Here is a 25127-nt window from a genome sequence, read left to right as displayed (position 1 = left end):
AACAGCCGTTTCTCTCCCTGAAGGTCTCAGCAACCTTACCCGAAAGTCTCAGGGTTACTAACCTGTCCCCAGAAAGAACAGTGCTCCAGTGTCTGACGGGCCTGGGTTCAAATCCTAGCTCTGCTGCTTAGGGCCTGTGTGACCCTGGGCCTGTCACCGCACCTCTCTGAACCTCAGTTTCACCCTATGTAAGATGGGGCTCATTGAGTCCTTGCCTTGTCCTGAGAGCATTAAGTGAGGCGACAAAAGTAAAGTGCCCAGCACTAAGTCAGCAGGGGTTAGTTTGCTCCCTGAGAACCACCCTTGGCTTAAAGAAAACCTGGGTGTAAAGCAGATTGTGAGCTTCTGCAACCTGTTTGTAACCTAGGAGGGTGTGAAGTTTAAAGCTCCCTTCCAGATTCCTTGTACAGCTCTGCCAAGTGGACCAGCCCTGGGTGGGGAGGACGAAATGGAGGCCGAGAGAGGCCCCGGGACCCACCCAAGACCACCCTGCAAGCTGGACCAACACTAGAGCTGGGGTCTCCATGGGTTTAAGAATTATCACCTCATCCCTGACCCCCGAGTCTCAAGAGAAATCCTGGGTGGTGGCTTTTTCTTGCTTCTTCCTTGCTTTCTCATTAAGACGTGCTCAGTGGGATGTGTGACCAACAGAACAACAAGCGCCGGATGGGCTGCGTTTCCAGGTGCAGATGCGGAGGGCAGACGGGGAGCGTAACTAATAGTAGGATGTCCTTTTCTCTGCCTGGCTCTCCGCCACAGGGCCAGGCAGGGGCAGAGGGGCTGGGGTCCCTCATTGCCTGAAGTCACTGCAAAAGTGTCTCCAAGTGCCAAGTGGAGCACATGCTGAGGCCAGGGAGGGCTGTGGCAAAAATACACCCCAAGGTCCAGCGTGGATAGACGGGGTTCCCTTGTCACTGAAGCATCACAAGAGCAGCCTGGGAGGTGGAGAGCGCCATGGTTAAGAGCATGGACTCTAAGGTCAGCCTGCCTGGTCCAAATTCTTTGCCTTGGGCCAATTCCCCACTTACTGTATCTGTAAAGCAGGGATGGCAGTAGCTGCCCGACAGGGCTGATGATTAAATGAGATACTGGCTAAGACGGCTGCCCACCTGGCCCAGCGTGAATGTGACTAAGCCAGAGCTTGGCCTTGGCTGACACTTTATCAGGCTCTGGGTTGCAGTGGTCATCTGTGTGCTTCAGGAAGTGTCCCCTCACCGTGGTTCCCTGCCTGGTTCTCTCTGTTCTGCCTCAATTTCTTCATTCCTAGTATTTTTTCCATTACAGTCTAACAAATAGACAGGAAATAAGAAGACCTACTTGCTCTGTGCTTTCAGAGAGGTAACTTAATATCAAAAGATAAGAGTTCTTCACAAATTGATCTATGAATACAATGTGATTCCAGTAAACATTCTAAATGATATTTTTAGACTTTCTAAATCTTATTCTAAAATTTATATTAAGGCATATAGTCCTCAAATAGCTAAGTCATCCTTAATGAAAGAGGACATAGAAAGAAGAACTGACCTGCAGATATAAAGATTTTACAAGGCCATAGTGGTAAATTCACCATGGAGTCTGTGCAGGGATAGGCATGAAGACCAGTGGAACAGAACAGAGGGCTCAGTGGCAGACTCGTGTACACCTGGGGGACTTAGTACACGACAAGAGTGACATCACAAAGAAGGGACGAATGGTCTGATGGTGGTATTGGAAAATTAGCTCATTGTATGGGGAAACATAAGACAAAATCCCTACTTAACCCCTCATACAGAGATGGGCTCCAGGCAGAGTAAAGGTCTAAATGGGATGGCAAAATTATAAAGTTAACATAGGAAAATATTTTTGTGACTTAAGTGCAAGGAAGGATTTCTCAAACAAAAATTCATAAGCACAGAACATCAAACCAAAACCTGATAAATTTAATTACATCAAAATTAAGGTTTTCTGTTTATTGAAGGTCACCATGGGCGATGTTAGAAGACATGTGACAGAAAGGAGGGAGGTGTTTGCAGCATCTGAAACCAGGGCTTAACATCTGGAAGTCCTGCAATCCAAACAAGATACTTCCCCCATAAAGAAAAATGGGCTGAGGTTTTAAAAGACAATTTCAGAGGAGGAAACGCCTAAAACTAACACATTAGCACATGAAGACACATTTAAAATCATTAGTAATCAGAGAGAGGCATGTTAAATGACAGCGAGATCTCATTGTACCTCTATGAAACTGGCAAACATCAGGAAGGGAGAGAATATCAGCTGCTGGTGGGGGCAAGGGTACCAGGCTGCCTCATGCATTGTGGGAGGTGGGGAGCATGTAGGTTTCGCTGCCTGGAGAAAAGTGAGGTGCCGCTGCGGAGCCAACCATCCCACTCCTGGTTATTTACCCCAAAGAAACATTTACTGGTCTAGAAGGGACTCCACCGATGACATGTGTGGCATTATCTGTGGATAATGGGAGTTGGTGGCAAAGCGGGGTGTCCACTGCTGGGAGAGTAGAGAGGTAATTATTGTGGGTCCATGGACACACAGCAACTTGGGTGGATCTTAAAGACACAGTTCTTAGTGAAAATGTAAGAAACGAGATATTAATACAATATCATTAACACAAATTAAAAACACGAGGAGTATGCCAAAGAATGCTCATTTGAGGGGGTGGGGAGAGCATCAGAATGATGTCTATGTGGGCAGGGAATGGGAGTGGGTAAAGGGGAATAAATCACTTTACAAAGGAAATTAGGTGTTGCATGGGATAAAAGGGGCAATGAGGCCTACACTCCATTCCACCAGCCTAACATATCACATTTGCCTTTTCCTCTTCCCTTCCTGGCCTCATCCCAGGTGCATTCCCCACAGAGGTAATCCCAGGGCGAACTCCAGGACTGATGTCCACATGCCTTCTCAGGAGATTTCCCTTGGTCTAACTTATCCTTCACACTTTATTTTTCATGACTACGTAATGTTCCAGCCGGAAGAAAAAATTATTCTTTATTATTGAGAATGAGGTGATTCCTACATTTTCACCAATAACAGCAACTATATAACCTTGTCAGGACATCTGCAGTATTTCTGTGGACCCCGCTGCCCGCTACAAGGCAGCATTACAAGTTTTGGGGGCCCTTTCCTTTAAAAACAAAACAGAAAAAATTATATTTTGTGACTGCATTGGTACAAAGACAAATATAATCCTGGGTGGATTCATAATTATATATTCATTATCAGTCTATTCATTTTTTCTTTGGAATTTAAAATAACTTAAAATTAAGCATTTTCATGGGCCACTAACCTAATGGATAAGTTTTCTCTGTCCCATGAGTTATATACTAAACCAGCGGTCCAGCCTGTACAAGAACCAAGACTCAGGCAGCCTGGCTCTGTCCACTATGACAGGCAGCCATGCCAGGACCCACACTGGTTTCCATCTGTTTTGATGAAGGCCACATTGACCATGCATGGAGCAGAAGCCGTGGTGTCCTGGTAAATGTTTAACAACTACCTGATGAGAGAAAAAGCCCTAGTCTGTAGCATTTGCCAATTTCTGTGGTGTAAATAATCTCATGGCCAATTTTAAGCTATCAATATGACATCACTGAAGTTGGAAAAAGATTCAGAGTAGTTCACGCTTATGTAATACTTTCGTTGTAAAGATACAATAGGCGTAAATAACCTCAAGAGCTTAGATAATAATGAAATGCAGTAAAATAATTAGGAAGTGATGAGTTTTGAGTATTTATTACCTTTGTTTTTAACATAATCTATTTACTTATACGTTTTTATAATTTAAATTTTAATAATGGCTGTGTTTGTCAATGAGCTCACAAACATTCCTGAAGTTTTAAAAGTCAGCTCTTGCAAGCTGGCACAAGCTGGCTCCAGCCCACCACTGGCTGAGGGACATGCCACAGTAGGTCTTCTGGACCCAGACCTGGGTAGTGACAAAAGACTACATTTCCCAGAAGCCTCCTCTCCCAGGACCTGCCGTCAGCCTTGAAAGATGTCACCACGGAGACGGGCTAACAGATTGTACGGGCTGTCCTCAGAGGGGTGAGATGGGAGCAGGGGCCTGGGGTGGCTGGACCCTGCCTGGCAGCCTGGCAGGGGGAGGGCATGGGTGCTGGTAGTAAGGGGGCTTCTTCCGTCTGGGGGGCTTTCAGCCCCAAACTTTCTGGAGAAGTTTTCAGGTGTGTGTGTGTGTGTGTGTGTGTGTGTGTGTGTGTGTGTGTGTGTGTGTGTGTGTGTGTGTGTGTGTGTGTGTGTGTGTGTGTGTGTGTGTGTGTGTGTGTGTGTGTGTGTGTGTGTGTGTGTGTGTGTGTGTGTGTGTGTGTGTGTGTGTGTGTGTGTGTGTGTGTGATGGGGAGGAGGAGGTTCCAGTTGGGGAGGGGGATGCAGGGAAGGGCCTGTGGGTGGGGAGAGCCTCTGGGCAGAGTTGGGGAAACTGTAAAGCAGGACTGCCTTCCCCAAACCACGCTGTAGCTGATGAGGCAGCCTGGTGTAAGGAGTAAATATTGCAGGTTCTGGCCCAGCTCCACCTCTGATGATGGTGTTCTGTGACCTTGGGCTCAGGGCCCATCTTAGTGGCTGTCCCCCTCTGCCCACTGACACCTTGGCCTTCTCCCCTTCTATGTCTTTCCTTACTCACCCTGCCTCCAACAAACCATCCCTTCTAGAACTTTCCCATCTCCTTAGGCACTTAAGTGCATGGGTTTCAGAGCCAGAAATATACAGGTTCAAACCCCAAGTCTGCTACTTTCTTGCTCTGTGACCTTAGGCAGAGCACTTAACCTCTCTAGGCCTCGATTTTCTCCTCTGCAAAGTGGGTATTATAATTATATCTGCCTCATAGGGTCTGTAATGGAAAAACTCAGTTCAGTCTCCCACCTTCTGTGTTTCTCCTTTACTACTCACACAGAACCCTTCACTTCTGACACTTCTGGTCACCAAATGTGTAGGTTTTTCCCCCACCAAGCAATTCTCCATGACACTAGCTGGGTGTCCTACAACTGAACTCAAATCTGATACTATCTACTTGGAGATAGCGTCAGATCCCCCAGGTTAAGGGCTTAGTCCCACAAGCCTCTTCCCACCCCACTTCAGATGCCAATGGCAAGTAGTTGGTCCCCAGGTTACCCACAACTTCTGTCCGGCTTGGCTACCATTTGGGGGTTCCCATGACTCCTTCCTTGGGTTCTGTTAGTTTGCTAGAGAGGCACACAGAACTCAGGGAAACAATTACATTTACCAGTTTATTAAAGGACATGGTAGAGGATACAAATGGACAGGTAGATGAAGAGATACACAGGGAGAGGTCCAGGAAGGTCCTGCGTGCAGGAGCCTCTGTCCCTGTGGAGTTGGGATGTGTCCTCCTCCCAGGATGTCACCTTCCCAACCTGGAAACTCTCTGAACCCCCTACTATTGGGATTCTATGGAGGCTTTCTCATGCAGGCTTGATCAATTATTAACTCCATTTCCACTCTTCTCTCCTCTCTGGAGGATGCAGGGGGGCGCTGAAAATTCCAAGCTTCTAATCATGGCTTGGTCTTTCTGGTGACATGTCCCCATCCAGGAGCCATCCAGGGGCTCACCCAGAGTTGCCGCAATAGAAAAAAAGATGCGTCTGGTGTTCTTATCACTTCGGAAATTACAAGGGGACTGGATCTTTGGTCCATCATAGTGAGGCTGGGCTCTGCAAAGGGCTTCCCTAGGGCACACAAGCACATATGGTATTTCAGTGTGTCCTGCCACACAAAGGTCCTCCATCCTGAGAGCTGACACAGGGCTTGGCCAGGAGAGTGCAGGCTGTGTCACTCCCACCTGCCCCTTAACCAGGTGCCTTAGTGGCAGCCCCATTCTTGCCCTCTCTCTGTTCCAAGTTTGGTGATGTTACCTCTTTTTTTTTTCTTCCTTACTATTATGAATAATTTTCTTTAAATTTAAACTTACTGGACTTCATAAATATATTTAATAGGAAGCTTCATAATACTACAGTTATCCATACAGCATTAACATCACCTGCCAGAAAGAGAAGGTCACTGGCAGAATAAATATACAAAAAACAAAGCAATGTTAGTAAGCCTGAGCTACCTGCTCCTGCCCTGGCAATAGTTCTCAGCCTGTGACCTGCGTTGTCGGATTTAAAGGGCAATTTGCAGATGTCAGAAAGGTGTTACAGGTGTGCTAGCACCACGTGGAGACTTTCTTCTTGATGGAAAGGAAGTTTAGGAGGGACTCGCCTCCTCCCTTCGTGATCTAAACCACCTAAAACCTCCGCCCAGGGACACGGATGGTGTTGGTGGCTCCTTCCTGGTCTGAAGTCGGCCACTCAGAGTGCATTTATTCCTCCTCCAGAGACCTCATCTCCAGACAGTCAGAGACACGCCAGAATGGAGGTCCTGAAGGAGAAAGTGGAGGAGGAGGAGGAGGCCGAGCGGGCCGAGAGGGGCGAGAAAATGATGAGGCCAATGGAGGTGCGGAAGGAGGAAACCATCATGACGCAGGAGATGCTCAGAGACCTGGAGAGGAAGCTGTCGAAGATTGAGGTCTCCATCCCGGAGAAGCCCTCGTGAGTGCCGGGGGTGGGGAAGGTGGGGGCTTTGGCCCAGCAGCCCCAGTGAGAGTCAGACCAGGGCCGGGCAGTGGGAGAGCCAGGCAGAATGGTGGTACCTGGGCTGGGAGGCAGGACCAGGACATAGAAGGAGGTGGTTAGGAGTGAGGGCGGTGCTTTCAGGCTGCCTGGTCCAAGTCCCCACTCTGCCCTCCCTAGCTATGTGACCCTGGGCAAGTCACTCAAACTCTCTGTGCCTCATTTCCCTCATCTGTTTAAAAGGGCAGCTGATAAGAATGATACTTGCCTCCTAGGTAGTTGTGAGGATTAAATGAGGACGGGATAGAGCCAATGGCAGCTAAGGTGGATGGAGGCCTCCCTGTGCGCCAGGCCTAGCCTCACGCACACTGATGCCACCCCTCTTACGGACGCAGGACTTTTACCAAGGACGCTATTGACATCTCCAAGCTGCCCCTTTCCTACCAAAGCAACACGCCCAAGGAGGAACACCTGCTGCAGGTGGCAGACAACTTCTCCCGCCAGTACAGCCACCTGTGCCCGGACCGCGTGCCCCTCTTCCTGCACCCAGTGAACGAGTGCGAAGTGCCTGTAAGACTGGGCGGGGCCGGGGGCTGGAGAGCAGAGGGTGGAGGGAGGTGGGCCAAGCACAGACCTCTCATGGGTCAAAGCTTATATTTCAGGGGCAGCATATAAACTCAAATGTCCACAGGCCCCAGCAGGCCCGGTGTGAGTCACCCCTGGGGGCCTGTGGTGGCTTGGAGCCTGCACACCCCACCCAAGGGGCAACCAGACACGCAGTGTGGTCTCCGGCCCCCGAGGCCAGCCCTATGCAGGGAAAGGCCGAGAAATAAGATAAAATGGGCCAGGACCCAAGCGCTGGCCTCCTTCCTTCCCGCCCTGTGACCCAGGGCACATCTCTGAGTCTCTCTGGGCCTCAGTTTCCCCACCTGTAGATGGAATGGCAGGGGATGAATCCAAGGGTTGCAAAGCAGCAGCCCATAGGCTGACAGGGACTCACAGACTCTTTTACCTGGCCCACCTGGTGATTTTCCACCCTGGTATTAGCTGCCAGCATTTGAAGCTCAGCCATTCCCGTCCAGATCCCTAGTCACCTCTTCTCTGGATCTGGTGACCCCAGGCCTGCATCTGCCCTGCGGCCATCAGCGGGGTCTGCACCGGGGCTGCCCCTTAGGTGGGGCCTTCCTCAAATTCACAGGGAGACCCCAGAGGCCTGGCCCCCAGCCCCAGGGTGGCCAAGACAGACCCAGCTCTGCTACTGACTGTGAACCTGAGCAAGTCAGCTCACCTCGCAGAGCCTCGGCTTCCTCATCTGTCAGCGGGACCTGCCTCACAGGGCTGTTGGGGGATCGGGGAGGTGGGGCAGGTCTGGCAGCACCGAGTGGGGCCGTGGTGATCACATCACTGCACCCCGGACAGCACAGGCTTATTCTAGATCTGGGGAGAAGGGCCTTGAGGGATCCCTTCCTCCAACTCCCAAGGCACCGAGGAGGAGCCTGAGGCCAGAGAGCCGCCCCCCACCCCACCCCGAGGCCCCGGCCTCCTGGGAGCACCATGGTCTCCTCCCGGGTGGAGTGCTCCCCCCAGGGCCCGTGGTCTCTCCCTCTGCAGAAGTTCGTGAGCACAACCATCCGGCCCACGCTGATGCCCTACCCTGAGCTCTACAACTGGGACACCTGCGCCCAGTTTGTCTCAGACTTCCTGTACGCGGTGCCCTTGCCCGACCCCCTCAAGCCGGTAAGCACCACCTGGGGCTGCCATGAGGCCTGAGATGGGAAGCCAGGCAGGTTGGGAGAAAGAGGCTTGGCCAGCCTCAGGACACAGCCCATGAGTCTGTCTGGGCAGAGAGAGCCACTTGCCTGAGGTCACACAGCAAGCCTGGTCTCCGGGCTCCCACCTCTTTGGCTCCTTTGCCTCTTTCTGCCTTCAGAGACTTCCTTTCAGGACTTTGGGAGGTGGGAAAGGAGAGAGAGGAGAGGGCCTGCTGCCCATGGTCCAAGGTCACATCTCTGGGCTTCTGACCAGCTCAATCTCATTAAGAATGGAGGGAGGGAGATGGGGATGTGTACACAGTGGAGAACTGAGCAACAGAGAGAAGAGAAGGATGTAGGTAAAAGGTGAGGGTAACTCTGGAATAAAACCGTAAAATGACCAATCAGAGAGCAACCGACCAGAAGCTTCTACATCCCAGACGGTGTTTCCCGTCAGGAAGTCCATGGCCCCTTGCAATTATAGGCAAACCTGGATTGCACTTTACGGACACGGGATCTGTGGTTTTCAGCCCATTCTTAGCCCCATTCTTTGTTCTTCCTAACCCGACAAAGTGGAGGAGCCCTGTTGGGGCCCAGCCGGCCCCCTGGCCCTGGCGCCCAGCCCTTGCTGAGCAGGGAGGGCGGGTGGGGGCAGCGGGGTGGCTATACTGACCAGCTCGCTGCGCCCAGCCCTCCTACCTGTACTCCTCGACCACGGTGCTCAAGTACCAGAAGGGGAACTGCTTTGACTTCAGCACGCTGCTCTGCTCCATGCTCATCGGCGCCGGCTACGATGCCTACTGCGTCTACGGCTACGGCTCGCAGGACCTGTGCCACATGGACCTGACTCGGGAGGTGTGCCCACTCACCGTGAAGCCCAAGGAGGTACGGCCGGGCTTGTGCTGCCCTCAGCACCGCCCAAGACACGCCACCCTTAAAGCCACCTGTCCCTGCCGCTTCCGGCCCTGTCCCGGCTCCACCGCCAGGCAGCCCTTCAGAGTTCATATTTCAAACCACTGATGATTTCTCCATCTCTGGCATCTTAATACACACAGCCCATTTCTCCAAACTGGCTGCTCCTCTCCCCTTGTTGTGACTCAGTTTCAGCTACTGTGTTCCCCGCATTTGTGAATGCCGTATGGCTGATATCTTAAGCCAACTTCTTCCAGATTTATCCTATGCATTTGATAAAAATCCATCCAGCCGTTTTCATATAAGGAAAATGCAGACAAACAGACAGACGTTTACTTCTTTTTTTTTTTCCCCTCCCAGGTAAAAAAGACCTCTTAACAGTACAAAATTCACCAGCCCTCCAGCAGGTGGTGGTTGTGTTTTTATATCAGTTGACTGAGAGCACCATAGTGACTGAGGCTGCTGTGAACACAACACTCTTAAGTGAATTTAATTGTGGGAATCATAAAAGCATCTCTTTGCATTTGGAAAATAGCCATACTACTGGCAGAAAATGCTTTTCATGAACTGGATTGATTCCAGGACTCTGTGATCAGGGTCAAGACCCCGTGGGTGTCTGCAGCTCAGGGCAGAGGATCCAGGGGCCTGGGGCATCCGGCATGATGCACATGCACCTGTGTTACACCTGTGTGAGCACCTGGGGCCCCCGGGGCTGCAGTCTGGTGGAGAAGGAGGGGGAGGTACCAGGTGAGAGCCCTGCCTGCTCTCTCAGGGCCACCTCCCCAAGAAAGATGGAACAAAAAAGCTCCATCACTGCTTTTGGCTCCAAAGGCCTGAGAACTCACATACGGGCCTCTTAGCCAAAATTTTAATTATGAAAATGATATCAATAGCTAATGGGTGCTGAGAGCGTTCCGGTCTATAAACAACTTACATGTCCATTGACTTGGTTGCCTCTCTCAATAGCGCTGCATGGTAGGAATTATCACTTCTCTTTTACAGATGAGTGTGTTGAGATGAAACAATTTTTGTGACCAAAGTCACATAGCTGGTAAATGGGAACCTGGGAGCTAAGGCCCAGTCTGTCTGACTCTAAACCACGGAGATTCACTATTTCTCCCTCATAATAGGCCCCCTTATGCAGCCTCTGTGGTGTCCTTCCCTGGACATTTTTCTTGCCACCTAGCACACATTTGTATACACGTGTGTGCTCGTGCGCACACACACACACAAACACACACACACAAAGGCTTTGTTCTCTTTCCTAGCCCAGTAAACTCTCACTTCAAGTCAACATATGAAATCCTGCAGTGACAAAATCTGGAAAATCTGACTCTGGACAATTTGCCCCACTTTCTAGATCAGATCCAGATCGTAGCTAGTCTAGGCCGTGGGGAATGAAGAGGGGAAATCGCATCTCCTGAGCTCCTACCCGGATGGGCAGCTCATACAGACATTTTCCTGTCTTTACTTGTCAGAATAACCCTGGGGAAAATGTTCTCATTATTCTCAGTGACTTTTACAGAAGAGCCTGTGGTTAGGGAAGTGGGAGGACTGGCCCATGGTCACAGGTCTGGAGCTGAGGCTCTTTCTACGTTCAGGGTCAGAAAGCCAGCAGGCTCCAGGAGGAGCTGTGCAGGCGGGCCACTCAGGGCTGCTGATGCTTTTTTCTCTTGTTGGGTGACAGATGGTCAAGGAGGAGGAAAAGGCACCGCCTAAGAAGTACGCCGTCAAACCGCCCAGGGACCTGACAAGCAGGTTTGAACAGGAGCAGGAGATTAAAAGGCAGGAGGCAATCAAGGCCGAGGAGGAGAGGCGACTGAAGCAGGAGGAGGAGCGCCTCGTGGTGGGTCCACCATCCTCAGCCCTCAACCCTTGAACTCGGCTCCAGAGGAGGGGTTGCTGGGAATGGGGAAACAGACACGGGTCACGAAGGGATGTGTTTATGGGCCCCCAGGTCCAAATCCCCTCCTCCAACCTTCAACCACCCCCCTTCTCTGCCCGACCTTGTGGGAATCCCCAGCGTAGTCAGCCAGCTTCTGGTGATAGAGTTCTAACATCAGAGAGCTCTGCTGCCTGAAGCAACTCATTTTATGCTGTGCAGTTCTGGTGTCCTTGTTCAGACTCTCACTGAAGATTTACCTACATACACTCTACATCCATTCTCCCATCCTTCCTTCCATCCATCCATCCTCCAATCTCTCCTTCTATCCACCCACACTCTCATCATCCCTCTCACCTATTTTTCCTCCCTCCCTTCTTTCCTTTCCTTCCATATAGTATTTATGGAGGGTCTACTCTGGTCCGGGCCCTGGGGATGCAATAATGAACATGGCACAGTGACCCTTTGCCCAGAGGGATGCAGGCAATGAAGCCACATGGTGTCCCCCTATCTTTCTTTGGATGAAATCTCACCCAGAATCACAACATGGAAAGCCAGTAAATCCCAGATACCCTAGAGCTCTAAAAGGTCAAGTTTGTAAACCACAGATCGAGTCAGATCCTCCCATTTTATTGATAAGAAAACGGGTTCAGAGGTGGGGTGATGTCCTCAAGGTCACAAAGCCAGCCAACAGTGCGGTGTGGATCAGCATTCAGTTCTCTCGCCAGTTCCCCAGCCCCAGGGAGATGTTTGGGCCCCTGATGGCCCCCTTCCCATCCATCTGGCTCATGGTCACCCACCTTTCCCGTGCAGGAGCAGGAGAGTGCAAAGACGGACCCCCTGCACGGCCTGCGGGTACACTCCTGGGTCCTGGTGTTGTCGGGGAAACGCGAGGTGCCCGAGAGCTTTTTCATTGACCCGTTCACTGGACGCAGCTACAGCACCCAGGACGACCACTTCCTGGGAATAGAGAGCCTCTGGAACCACAAGAACTACTGGGTCAACATGCAGGACTGCTGGAACTGCTGCAAGGTGCTGGGTGGGGCCTGGGCGGGTATGGCAGGCACAGTGGGGGAAGGCAGGTGTGACCTGTGGGGAGATCTGGCCACCAGGCCAGGAGGGCTTTGGACTTTCCCTGTAGCTGAGTGCCCAGGGCCCACTCCTTTGCCCATATATAATTGTTTCAATATGATTATTGTCGCTCTTTTGGTTTGTATATTCTTATAAAATGTGGATTGTTAGTTCATTTGATTTTTTTTAAATGTTGTATTGAAGTGCAATACACATGCAGGAAAGTGCACTCATCCTACACGTCCAGCTCAATGAATTTCCATACATACATATGTATAAGAAACTCAGTGCCATTTATAGAAGTTGAAAATACGTGCACACAGTTGGAGGGAGGTTGTAACTGGATACCAGGGGACTTTCTGGGGTTCTGGACAATGTTCTATTTCTTGATCCGGGGGCAGGGAACCTGGGTGCACCCAATTTATGGAAATTCATTGAGCTGTATGCAAATCAAAAGAGAGACAGGCTCCAGGCACCAAGTCCTGTGCTCTTTTGTTATTTCCAAGGTCCTCCATTTACAGCCAGGCCAGTTTCCCAAAGGTAGATCCTGGGCCCCTCGCCCCCTATACCGAAGTGACCCCCTCCAAGGGACTGCTGTCACCCCCCTGTCACTTTTTTTTTTTGGCTGCACCGTGGGGCTTGTGGGATCTTAGTTCCCCGACCGGGGATTGAACCTGGGCCCTCAGTAATGAAAGCTCATTACTTTCATGGAGCTCATTACTCCCTTTCAGGGAGGCGGGCAGATTTGATACACGCTCAGATGCATCTGCCTTCAGCAAAGGAGACCCAGCCAGCCCCCAGCCTCCCTGAGCCCCTGAGTCCAGGGTTGCTTGGTCCTCAACGACCTCACAGGGTTGTGGAAAATAACATTCGGTAGGTGCTTAGAATAATCCCATGCTGTTCAGTAAAGGTTAGCTAGTGTTACTGTCATTTTAGAGAAAGAACGTCTTCCTCACCACACAGATGGGGCAGAGCCCAGACCACCTCCCCCAGAGCCCAAGCTCATAGCCGCCACGGTGGTCAGAGCCCTCTGAGGGATAACGGCCCTTCACAGGCTGCTGCAGCCCTCCTTTGGCCCTCTTCCGGGTGGAAGTTCCTTCAGCCTCCCCCCAGCACACTCTGTACCAGTGCCAGGTGGAGGAAATTTATTATCAGGGATAATAGAAGTTATGAGATGAAGATGGAAGGGTGGCCTGGTGGGAAAGTGAGGCCAGAGGGGCAGTACTGCATCACCAAGTGAGGGCACGAAGAAAGAGACCGTGACACTGGCTGTCACTTTTACTGCCCCATGAGCACAGGAGCGGTTGCTTTGTTCCTTCAAAGAACCTTGACTTTTTTTCTTCCTAATTTATTTTTTGGCCACACCACGTGAGCATGTGGGATCTTAGTTCCCTGACCAGGGATTGAACCCGCGCCCCCGTCTTTGGAAGCGCAGAGTCTTTATCACTGGACCGCCAGGGAAGTCCCCTTCAAAGAACCCTGAAATGGCCTTGGAGTGAGGCACCCCTCAGAGACTGGGATGTCGTAGTTGTCCATTCGTTTATGCTTTTTCTATAGAGGTAGAAGTTTAAGATAAAGCAGCAAAACATCTAACTACTGCTTACTACTTACAAAAGTGACAGAATGGGGAATTCCCTGGCTGCAGTGGTTGGGGCTCTGAGCTTTCATTACTGAGGGCCCGGGTTCAATCCCTGGTCGGGGAACTAAGATCCCACAAGCCCCACGGTGCAGCCAAAAAAGAAAAGTGACAGAATGGAGGACATGATTTTAAGAAATTCAAACATCTGTGTAATTTGATTCCTCTCCACGAAGCCTGGGCTGTCGGCTGTTAAATCTACAAGCAGTTCTTTCCCTCACTCCCTCTCCCCCATCGTGTACCCCTCCCCTCTCCTCCCACCTCCCAGCTGAGCCCTCCAGGCCTCGGACAGGACAGTGAGGACAGGGTTAGGACTGGCATCAGGGGAGCTTCATGTTGAAACCGTTGAGGGCAGCTTCCATCTTGGAGTTGGGAGCGGGGCCTACCACCCCAGGGAGGTAGACGGGGAGATAGTGCACCCCACCTGCTGGGAGTTATTTGGCAGGTGAGCCCAGGCTCAGGTGGGCTGGATTGGAAAGAGGTGAAGGACCCACACCAGGGAGGAGAAATTTGCACTTCCCTCCTCTGCGCGCCTGTCTAGTTCCCTTCCCGCTGGCACGGGGCAAGAACCACGAGGAGGCCGTTTCCCCTGCCTGTACGATCTCTCTGGCTTGTGTTTGCTCTAAACACTGCCCGGATGCTACTCTCCCCCGACAAGGTAGACTGACCTCCACATCCAGGCCATCCCAGGCCAGGGAGTTTCCAAGTCTCTCACAGAGACCAACACAGGAAGGGAGTCCCAGCCCCGCTGGGGCCTCGGTCTCCCTGTGGGGATGAGGAGGGCAGGTGTGGACCCTCAGAGGCGGCCTGGAGCCACGTTCTGTCCCCCTGAGACCCAGCCTGGTGCCTTCTCCCCCTGGGCGTGGCTGTTCCCTGCCCCCCACGGAGCAGGAGGGGGCGTGGCGACTGTGGGGGGCTCTCAGCGATCCCCTCCTCCACCAGGACCTGGTCTTTGACCTGGGAGACCCTGTGAGGTGGGAGTACCTGCTCTTGGGGACCGACAAGCCTCTCCTGTCCCTGACTGAGGAGGAGGACGACGGGACGAACGATGACGATGATGTGGAAAATCTGGTGAGCCTCTGAGGGGTGGGGGCCGGGGAGTGGAGGGGGCTTGACACCCTGTCTTGCTTCGGGCCAGCCTGACACATGTCCCCGCCACGTGTATGGGTATGGCGTCGGGGGCAGTCCACATAGACCAATTATAGATTCCTCAAAGCAGAAGGGCCTGGGCCATGCCCTCATTTTACAGATGGGCAGACTGAGGGCCAGACAGGTCCAGTGACCTGCCCAGGACCCCCCAGTGGTGCAGGGGAGGGCTGGGACTTGCATTCAGGGGTTGCCCTGCGCCTAGAGAACATGCCTCTTGGAGGAGGGCGATAAGACCCTCTCCACAAGCCAGCGGAGCCCCAGGGCCTGCCATTTCTCACATCCAGGCCTTTCCTACGTGGCCACCATGATCCTCCACACACACTTCTAGGCCTTTCTTGTCCATCCTATCAGCCCTTCTGAAGGTCATTGGCCTGGTCATCTCTGATCTCCTAGTCAGGGGCCGTCAGGCAGGTCTGCATGAGGCCCTGTGCGTGGAAGTCAGGGGTCCAGAGGCCTTCACTATTGGCTCTGACATCTTGGGCAAACTTCCTAAATGTTGGAAGCTTCAGTTTCAGCGTCTGCATGTGAAATGGGGGAGTGGGGTTGGTTACATTCATGGTAGTAATAAGTGATGTATTCATTTGCTAGAATTGCCATAACAAAGTACCACAGACTGGGTGGCTTAAGCAATAGGAATTTATTTTCTCACAGCCCTGGAGACTGGAAGTCAAGGTGTCGGCAGGGTTGGTTTCTCCTTGGCTTGTAGATGGTGCCTACTCCCTGTGTCCTCAGCCTCTTCCCTCTGTGCATGTCTGTGTTTTAATCTCCTCTTCTTATAAGGACACCAATCGTATTGGATTAGGGCCCAACCTAATGACCTTAGTTTAACTTAATTACCTCTTTAAAGATCCTATGTCCAGGGATTTCCCTGGTGGCGCAGTGGTTAAGAATCCACCTGCCAATGCAGGGGACACGGGTTCGAGCCCTGGTCCAGGAAGATCCCACATGCCGCGGAGCAACTAAGCCCGTGTGCCACAACTGCTGAAGCCCGCGCACCTAGAGCCCGTGCTCCACAACAAGAGAGGCCACTGCAATGAGAAGCCTGTGCACCACAATGAAGAGTAGCCCCTGCTTGCCGCAACTAGAGAAAGCCCGTGTGCAGCAATGCTGCCAAAAATAAATGTTTATTTAAAAAAAAGAAAAAAAAAGATCCTATCTCCAAATATAGTCACATTCTGGGGTGCTGGGTGTTAGGACATGTGAATTTTGAGGGGACACAATTCAGCCCATAGGTAACACGCATATGCCCTTTTCTCAGTGCCAGTAGGTGCTTAACTTAAATTAACTTGTCTAAATCTTCACAACTACCCAGCGAGGTGGGTACTAGTATTATCATGTCCCACTTTACTGATAGGAAAACTTACACACAGAGGGGTGAAGTAACGTACCCAAAGTTACACAGGCAGTAAGTGACAGAACTGGGATTTGAACCTGGGATTTGACAGTCTGGCTCCCAAGTCTGGGTTCTCAAAGGTGGTTCTGTTCTACCTCCTGGGACTGCTTGAGGACAAAGTGAGACCACTGGTGTGATGTGCTTGGCATAGCTGTGTAGACCCCCCTGCACATGGTGTTGAGTGTTGCCAGCGTCCTCATCTCTGGAGACCAGAGAGCCTCCTCCCCTGTGCAGTAAATCCTGGGGCACTGGCGCCCCCTGCTGGCCTCAAAATGTGAACAGATTAGCTGAGCAGGTATCAGAGGTCTGAGCAATTTGGTGGGGAGAGAAGTTTTAAATTGAGAAAATCTTACCCAAGTTTCTGTGGTTACCTAACCTGAGGACCATTTGTCTAGACCAGGCCTTATTTGCCAGATGGGGAAACTAGGCTCAAAAAGAAAAAAAACCAATAAGGGCATCCAGGCAGTGTCCCAAACCCTTATGTACATTTATCAGTCACTCCTCCCAAGGGGTTCAGTTTACAGTTAGAAAACTGAGGCTTAGGGGTCCCGGGCAAGTCCCTTAACTGCTTTGAGCCTCAGTTTTACTGAAGGGCTGTCGCTTTCCTCGTGCCTCTGTTGACAGAGGGAAGGCGGGGCATGCAGGGCAGGGCGCTGCTGTCCTCGCCAAGCACCAGGTGGGCACGGGGAGGAGCTGACCGCTCCTCTCCCCCCGTCTCGGGTCAAGCCAGGTCAGAACTGCTCGAGACCTCTGGGCTTCCTGGGGGAGCGGACGAGCCACCCCGGTTTGGCCCTGGGGGATGAGGCAGAGGCTCTGACCGTAACTTTGGCTCCGTGGCCCAGCCCTGATCAGAACCGCCACCCCACTCCCACTTCTCCCAACAGGGCAAGGAGGATGAGGATAAGAGCTTCGACATGCCGTGCTCATGGGTGGAGCAGATTGAGATCTCCCCAGAAGGTATTGCACCCTCACTGGTGTCCGGGCTTCTGGGGATGTCTGTGGCAACAACTAGACAGGGGGATACAAGCAGAGGCTGCCTTGGTCCCTTATTTCCGCCCCCATGGCCTGCTTTCTGCTGCACCCTCTTCATTTCTTCCTTCTCAACATACGCACTCAGCTCTGCAGCCTGGGGCCTGACCCCAGTCTGGCATACAGGACAGGGCTCAGTTAACCCACCCAGGATGATGGAGTGTGGCCGGTGATGGAGGACCAAGGACCAGGACACAGCCGTTCCCATCCCTCACCCCACTCTGCCAGGAGGAGACTGTGCACAGTACCCAGAGGGCACAGGGGTCTCAGGACCAAAAAGGGGCAGGCAGGGAAAGCAGGGGGACAGGAACGCTTGTGCCCCATGCCAACCTCTGCTGGCTGCTGAGGTTCCCGTGTGGGAGTGCCTAGACCCACGGGGAGGGCCCAGGCCATCCCAACAGGGTAGGAAGGGCTAAAGAGGGTGTCATGGGAACCCAGGGGGTTGGAGGCTGGCGGGGGGCGGGGGGTGAGGAAGAAAGGGCTTCTGGGAGGAGAGGTCATGGGAGCTAAGTTTCAAGGGATCGGAAGAAGTCAGCCCAGTAAGGGCAGGAGGGGATGGTGTTTCCAGCCAAGGCCTGGCAGTGAGAGTGCGGTGTGGTCAGGCTCAAGCTGAGATCTCCTCCAGGGCAGGCGCCACCCCTGGTGGCTCTTTTCCTCTGCCTCCATGGAGCAGGTGTGGGGGCTGGAGGAGCCTAGCAGACAGCACAGTGCACAGAGGCTGATGAGCGGCTGGTGGGCTGGTGGGGCTGGCCCTCCCTTCCCCCGATCTGGGGAGGAAGGACCCCAGCCTACTCTGTGTCTGCAGCGTTCGAGACCCGCTGCCCAAACGGGAAGAAGGTGATACAGTACAAGAGGGCAAAGCTGGAGAAGTGGGCCCCGTACCTCAACAACAACGGCCTGGTGTGCCGCCTCACCACCTACGAGGACTTGGAGTGTAAGGGGGCAGCCCTGGCTGCGGGGAGCAGGAGAGCTGGGTCCCCCAACATGCCACGTGACCTCGGTCATGTCACTGCCCCTCTCTTGGTGTGAGTGTGGGCCCTGCTGGCCTCCGTGTGCTGGGGCGTTGGGATGGAGGCTGAGGGAGCTGGCCTGGCTGCTTCAAGCACGCATTGGGCCCTACAGGTACCAAGACTTTGGAGATAAAGGAGTGGTTCCAGAACCGGGAGGATATGCTGGAGCTGAAGCACATCAACAAGGTCACGGGCCTGAATATCGACTATTTCAAGCCGGGCCATCCCCAGGCTCTGCGTGGTATGTAGGCGCCATTGCTAGGCCAGCTGGGTGCCCAGGTTGGGGGCCTCACGTGCTCCTTAGAGCAGCCTCCATGCAGCTGGCATGTAGTGGGAGGAACCGGTATCCACGTATTGACAGGGTTCCTGGGCGGCAAGCAACAGAAAGGGCCCCTGCCTCCCTAAGCAAAGCAGACACGCGGGAGGTAAGGGGAAACACAGAAAATCCAAGGAAACGTTGACAGTGTTCTTCCAGGAAAGGCAAAGCAGGGCCGCAGCCTATGCTGTGGCTGGGATCGGGCACCCAGCGGGGGCCACATTTACAGGGGTTAGGATGCTGAGCAAGAAAACCAACAAGTGTCCCCACAAGACTGATGCAGAGGGCAGAAGTATGGAGGTGCAGACACGGCCATGAGCCCAGGAGGCTGGGAAGGGAGGGAAGAACATGTCCTGGGAATTAACAACCTGATCCAAGAATTCACAGAAGAAAAACATAGGGTCAATATACATCTAAAAACATGACCAACCTTGCTTGGTGGTTGAAATTTAAAAAAAAAAAGAAAGAAAGAAACTAAATCAATAAGGGATCATCTTAACAACCCTTATGTTGGCAAAGATGAAAACAAATGGTCCTACCAGGTGTGAGCAAGTGAGTCCCTGTCACTGCTGGTATGACAGCAAACTGGCGCAGCTTTTCTGGAGAGCAGTTGGGCAAAACAATCAATAATAGCTTTAAAATATGTAGGCTTTTTGACCAGCAGTTCTACTGCTCAGCAAATAGCAGGCAAGGACAAAAAATGCAAACTGCAGACGCTCATCATGGTGTTGATCATAGCAAAAAAGTTGGAAGCAGCCTAAATACCCAGTGCTAGGGCACTGGTTACATACTAACGCTTCTCCCTGGGCCCTGGGGTTGGGTTATCAAGCCAAGGGCCAGAGCTCCCAGTGCTCACCCAGCCCTCTCCCCGGACCCCCTCCCCCGGCAGTGCACTCATACACGTCCATGCAACCCGAGATGGACCGCGTCATGGAGTTTTATGAAACGGCCCGCGTGGACGGCCTGATCAAACGGGAGGAGACGCCCAGGACAATGACGGAGTACTACCAAGGGCGGCCCGACCTCCTCTCCTACCGCCATGTCAATTTCGGGCCCCGGATCAAGAAGTTGGCTCTGAACAGTGCAGAGTCAAACCCCCGGCCCGTGGTGGTGAGCACTCGCTGGGCCTGGGGACAGGGTGCCCGCCCCCTCTGGTGGGCCAAGGTTACCCCTGGAGGGGAACAGCCCTGACTCCCTCCGGGGAAACTTCTTTACTGAGCGACCTTTTCAGTTTTACCAAACACACAGTCTCAGGTCTGTCTGATGCCAGACGGTGCCCGCAGCCGCTGGGCCAGGGAGGTATTATTTCCTTACTGTTATAAAAAATACACATTCGTGACTAAACATTAAGAAAACATGTAAAAATGTAAAAAGTAAAAATATCTCAGAATGCCAACTCTCAGATATTACCACATATTAATAGGTTTGGTTTTGAGAATCCTAACTTAAGATTTGTGTGTGTGTGTGTGTGTGTGTGTGTGTGTGTCTGTAGGTGGAATTCCTGTTTCACCCTCGTAACATTAAAATGTGAGATTTTTTTCTCCATATCATTACAAATTATTTGCAACCTATGCTTAATGTCTGAATAGCAAAGAAGGTCTTTCTAGCAGTAAGGGATGTCTAGCTATAGAACAGGCTGCCTGGAGAGGTGGTGAGCTCCCCACCTTGTGGAGGGAGCTAGAGAAGAAATCCAGCACCATCCAGGGCTGCAGTGGCCAGACACTGAGAACCCCTGGGGCCTTGAGACCCTTTGTTTAGCTGGGAGGGGCTATTCCACATGACCCCCCAAATGACCCCAGACCCCAGCATCCCTGAGTGTCCTTTGTTCCTGTCGTCGGGTCAGGCACAGAAATCCCTTCCCACCTCCCATCCTACACATGTTTTGGCCTGCCAGAAAATCACAGAGCGATTCTTCCGCAACCCTGCGAAGCCTGCGGATGAAGACGTGGCAGAGCGCGTGTTTCTGATCCTGGATGAGCGCATCCAGCTGCGCTACCACTGCCGCGAGGACCGCATCACGGCCTCCAAGCGTGAGTTCCTGTGGCGCACGGAGGGGGACAGCAAGGGCAACAAGATCATCATGACGCCTGACATGTGTCTCAGCTTTGAGGTGCGCCTGGAGGCCCTGGCGGGCAGGGGCAGGTGGGGGTGGGGAGAGGAGAGAGCCCTGGGGCCCTCTGTCCTGTCCCAGCAACTTGGGAGAACTGGGATAGAAAGTCCTGGTTCCCAGCCTGGAAATTCATCTCTGCCCCTTGGGAAAATCAAGAGCTCCCATCTGGGATACTTCTCTTTGAGCGCCTCTGAAAATCTTCCTCTTTTCCACCAAGAAAGACAACCCAGCTGGCCTCGACTACTCATCGTCCCTACCCCCCAGTCCTGGGTGAGAGCAGATCCTGGGACGAAGGCTGAGTAGATCTCACCACCTCCAAGGGGCTGGTGTTCCTGGTTCAAATTCTCACTCTCCTGGCACATTCCTTAGCCCCTCTGAGTCTCCAGTTCCTCTTTTATTATTAGCTGTGCTTTTATAGATGAAGAAACAGGGCCAGAGAGGGGAATTCCCTGGCAGTCCCAGTGGTTAGGATGCTGCGCTTCCACTGCTGGGGGTACAGATTTGATCCCTGGTCGGGGAACTAAGATCCCTCATGCCACGGCACAGAAAAAAAAAAAGAAAAGAAAGAAACAGGCCCAGAGAGGTTAAGCAACTTCCTTGAGGTTGCACAGCTAGAAAATGGCAGGGGAAGATTTGAACCCAGGAGGTCTGGCTCCAGAATCTGCCTACAACCCCAGCCATTGCTGCTTCTCCATGTCACTGTGGTGGTTGTTCCAGGTGGAGCCCATGGAGCACACCAAGAAGCTTCTCTACCAGCCCGAGGCCATGATGAAGCTGAAGAACGAGGAGAAGTTGTCCAGGCATCAGGCCTGGGAGTCAGAGCTGGAGGTCGGGTCCCAAGGGAGAGTGGGCAGATGGGAGGTGGCAGGGGTGGGGGGTGTGTCTTCACCACGTCCGCCCCCACTTCCCAATTCAGGTGCTGGAGATCCTGAAGCTTCGGGAGGAAGAGGAGGCGGCGCATGCGCTGACCATCTCCATCTACGACACCAAGCGCAACGAGAAGAGCAAGGAGTATCGGGAGGCCATGGTGAGCCTTGCTCCCTGGCCCAGGCCCTGGCTTTCCCTGGACCCCTCCCCCAGCCACACCCCCTCACCTCCAGGGTGCTGAGGATGATCAGGGATTCTTCTGGAAAGCCCTGTATAGGAGATGAAGTTATCGACACCATGGTGGTCGTTCTTGCTGCTGAGCTGACCATTTCCATGGGTCACCCCAAAGAGCACTCAGGATGCAAGCCAGGTCTCCCCCACTTCCAGGGGCTGTGGCCAAGCCAAGACCTCTACTACACGAGGAAAGAATGAAATTTGTGTGCCCACCTCCACCTGGGGCTCCCCTGGAGGTCGTGACCTGGGCCAGTAGCCCTCGCGAGCTGACTCTGGCCACAGGCCTGATTTATCCGACCCCTGCGCATAGGGCGTTCACATTACCACCTCAGGTTGTAAGACCCAGCTTGGTTTTCGAGGCCAGCTTCTAAATCCCCTTCACTAACCAATTGGTTGAGGTTGGTGAGACAGGACAGGGCATCAGATGTCTGGTTCTGACTCCCAGGGCTGGGCATCGGGCCCCCAGATCTCCAACTTCACTGGCCCCTGGCTGCCGACACAGGACATAGATAAGGCCCCAGGGTGGAAGAGAAAAAGGGACTCACCAGCAGTTTTTGATTTAACATCATTAACAACCACTCTTTATTACCATTTACTGAGCAAGCATCTGCTGAGTGTTGGGTATGTTCTGGGGCTCAAGTAGAGACACGTGAATTCACATAAGACACGAGAGTTGGCTGTTACCAATAATCGCGGCTACAAGAGACAGCACAGGCCCCTCTGAGGCCTCAAGCACTTCTGGGTTTGAGGCCTGGTTTTGTGCGGTCACACATTGATGAAGAGGAACCCCCCCACCCCGGCCCCTCTCCACAGGAGCGCGTGATGCACGAGGAGCACCTGTGGCAGGTGGAGGCCCAGCTGGACTACCTGGCCCCGTTTCTGGCACAGCTCCCACCGGGAGAGAAGCTGACGCGCTGGCAGGCCGTGCGCCTCAAGGATGAGTGCCTCAGTGACTTCAAGCAGCGGCTCATCGACAAGGCCAACCTCATCCAGGCCCGGTTTGAAAAGGTGCAGCCAGGGCCCTGGCAGGGGAGGGGACCTCAGCATCCTCAACCAGAAAATGGGCCCAGGGCTGTTTGCTCACCATCTCAGACTTGTGAGGGACTAATCGGGGAACGGGGAGGATGTCAGTGCTTGGGGTGTCCCAATGACCGAGTTGTCCTTCCTCACACTTGTTCATTGGGTGGAAGGGTGGACGGAGAGGGAGTGGTGGGTGGATGGATGGAGCTTTATAACAGCTCCTAGTCCTTGACCCATTTCTGTTTGTCAGGTACACACCACGTAGTTCCCATGCATTGTCTTACTTAATCTTCACAAAGAGCTCTGTGGTGGTGGGGTGGGTTTTGCAGACAGCAAATTGGAAGCTCTGAAAACGTACCTTGACCAGAGTCACATGACTCTCAGTCTTGACCCCTGCTCTAACCTCGTGGACATGATATCCCTCTAAACAAGACCCCAGTGGCTCCAGGCCTGTGCTCCTCTGGCTCCTGTCAGTAGGGGGAGCGGAGCCGACCCTTGTAGGGATTTCAGCCTGCAGCCTGGCTAAGAGTCAGTTGTCATCAGCCCTCCTGCTCTCTCTTCCCTGTGCCCACAGGAGACCCAGGAGCTGCAGAAGCAGCAGCAGTGGTATCAGGAGAACCAGGTGACCTTGACGCCCGAGGATGAAGACTTGTACCTGAGTTACTGCTCTCAGGCCATGTTCCGCATCCGCATCCTGGAGCAGCGGCTCAATCGGTGAGGAGACGGAGGAGCTGAGAGGACCCACTAGGAGCCTGGAGCACTAGCTTTGTAACCCCTCACCACCTCTCGTTCCTCCCCTGATTTCAGACACAAGGAGCTGGCCCCACTGAAGTACCTGGCTCTGGAGGAAAAGCTCTACAAGGACCCACGCCTGGTGGAGTTACTGAAAGTCTTCGTTTGATGCTTCTCAGTCCCCACACCTGTGGTCCTTTGCCCCTCCTGAGGCCTCAGTGAAGCTGCCAGAGAAAGAAACCTCCCCCAAAGCCTGGCCCACGTGCTCCCTATGCCCAGCTAATGACCATCCGTCTGGGCACCTGGCCTCGCTGCCACACCACCTCCCTGCAGCCATCTGTTCCTGCTTCTCCTGATTTTCCTGTAAATAAACACTTGTAATTTGCCATTTGTACCTCACGGTTCACAGGCCCCAGCACCAGCCTTTTTCTCCTTCCCTTCTTTATGGCCTGGGACCACCTTTACAAGTCTTATTTAATACAGCAATGCCATCCCCATTTCACAGATGGCTAATTAGTGGCTGATAAGAAGAGGCGCTGGGATCCAGTCCCTTGCAGTCTAGCGTCAAGACCCCAAGTTCTGGGGCACACACCTTGGGCTTGCCATTCCCACTCTGTGAGCTGGGCCACCCTAGTGGTGGTGGGGTGGTGGGTATGCAATGACCCTCATTTTGCAGACAAGAAGCTGGAAGCTCTGAAAATACACCTTGTCCAGAGTACGTGGCTGTCTAAGTCTTAACCCCAGCTCTGACCTCATGGGCATGATATCCCTCTAAACATGGTCCCAGTGGCTCCCTCCCAAGACATTTTTGTGACCCCTGCCTCTGTTCCTCTGACTTCCGTGGGTAGCGGCCCCAGTTCACGGCGGATCACGACCCTTCCCTCAGCCCACTCCACCCACAAGTCCCAAACGAAGTCGGCCTTTCTCGGGTTCCAGGTTGGTGGTCCGCCTAAGGGTTCAGCCGACTCATCCATTCATTGAGGCCGAGGCCGTAGGGGCTTCCCTCCAGGGCTCCACGACTGACTCGGACCCGGAGTCAGACTCCGTTTCCCTCTACGCCTCCTGTGGGGGACTCAAGCCGGCGTCCGAGCCAGGGAGGGGCGGCAAAGTCTTCAGAGCACGGAAACACCGCCCCTGAGCAAAGGTAAGAAATAGGAATTACCGCAAAGTGCTGACTAAGGCCTCGTCCCCCCTTTGCTCCAATCCAAGATGGAAGGTCCGAGGCGTCACGCTGCTTCCGACGTCCCCTTCCCATTGGCTATCCTGGAATTGGTTTTTCCAATAATGCGGACGCTGATTGGTCAACCCGGGTCGGTTGCTAAAGGGATTGGCGCAACAGCCCTTGGAGGGCGTCTCAAATTTTGAAAATGCAAACTAGGTTCGTGGAAGAGATGGAAAGGGGAGGACAGGGAAACCTCGAGGCGGAGGCGGGATCAA

The 25127-nt window shown here is 53.0% G+C and overlaps 1 protein-coding gene across 5 annotated transcripts in view; it reads left to right on the top strand.

Moving 5' to 3' along the window:
- Positions 1-24011, top strand: part of LOC103001236 (dynein regulatory complex subunit 7) — a 49959-nt gene extending 25948 nt beyond the window's left edge. For 4 of the 5 annotated variants that reach the window (XM_007167533.3, XM_028162886.2, XM_028162887.2 and 1 more), the window contains 17 exons: positions 6344-6557; positions 6974-7148; positions 8190-8315; positions 9020-9214; positions 10929-11087; positions 11937-12155; positions 14773-14901; positions 17257-17329; positions 18207-18335; positions 18524-18652; positions 19617-19837; positions 20622-20837; positions 21555-21665; positions 21754-21864; positions 22752-22946; positions 23533-23672; positions 23766-24011. In XM_007167533.3, the coding sequence (XP_007167595.2) occupies positions 6344-6557; positions 6974-7148; positions 8190-8315; positions 9020-9214; positions 10929-11087; positions 11937-12155; positions 14773-14901; positions 17257-17329; positions 18207-18335; positions 18524-18652; positions 19617-19837; positions 20622-20837; positions 21555-21665; positions 21754-21864; positions 22752-22946; positions 23533-23672; positions 23766-23859 (2636 nt within the window). In that variant the 3' untranslated portion in view covers positions 23860-24011. Of the gene's footprint in view, positions 1-3818; positions 4042-6343; positions 6558-6973; positions 7149-8189; positions 8316-9019; positions 9215-10928; positions 11088-11936; positions 12156-14772; positions 14902-17256; positions 17330-18206; positions 18336-18523; positions 18653-19616; positions 19838-20621; positions 20838-21554; positions 21666-21753; positions 21865-22751; positions 22947-23532; positions 23673-23765 lie in introns of those variants that run through there. The other variant, XM_007167537.2, reaches the window with a different exon arrangement.
- Positions 24012-25127: the final 1116 nt, after the last annotated feature.

The sequence above is a fragment of the Balaenoptera acutorostrata genome, chromosome 19 (genome assembly GCF_949987535.1).
Source record: "Balaenoptera acutorostrata chromosome 19, mBalAcu1.1, whole genome shotgun sequence".
In the NCBI taxonomy this organism is placed as follows: Eukaryota; Metazoa; Chordata; class Mammalia; order Artiodactyla; family Balaenopteridae; genus Balaenoptera; species Balaenoptera acutorostrata.
Note: the sequence above shows the minus strand (reverse complement) of the source record. Positions and strands in the feature narration are given on the sequence as shown.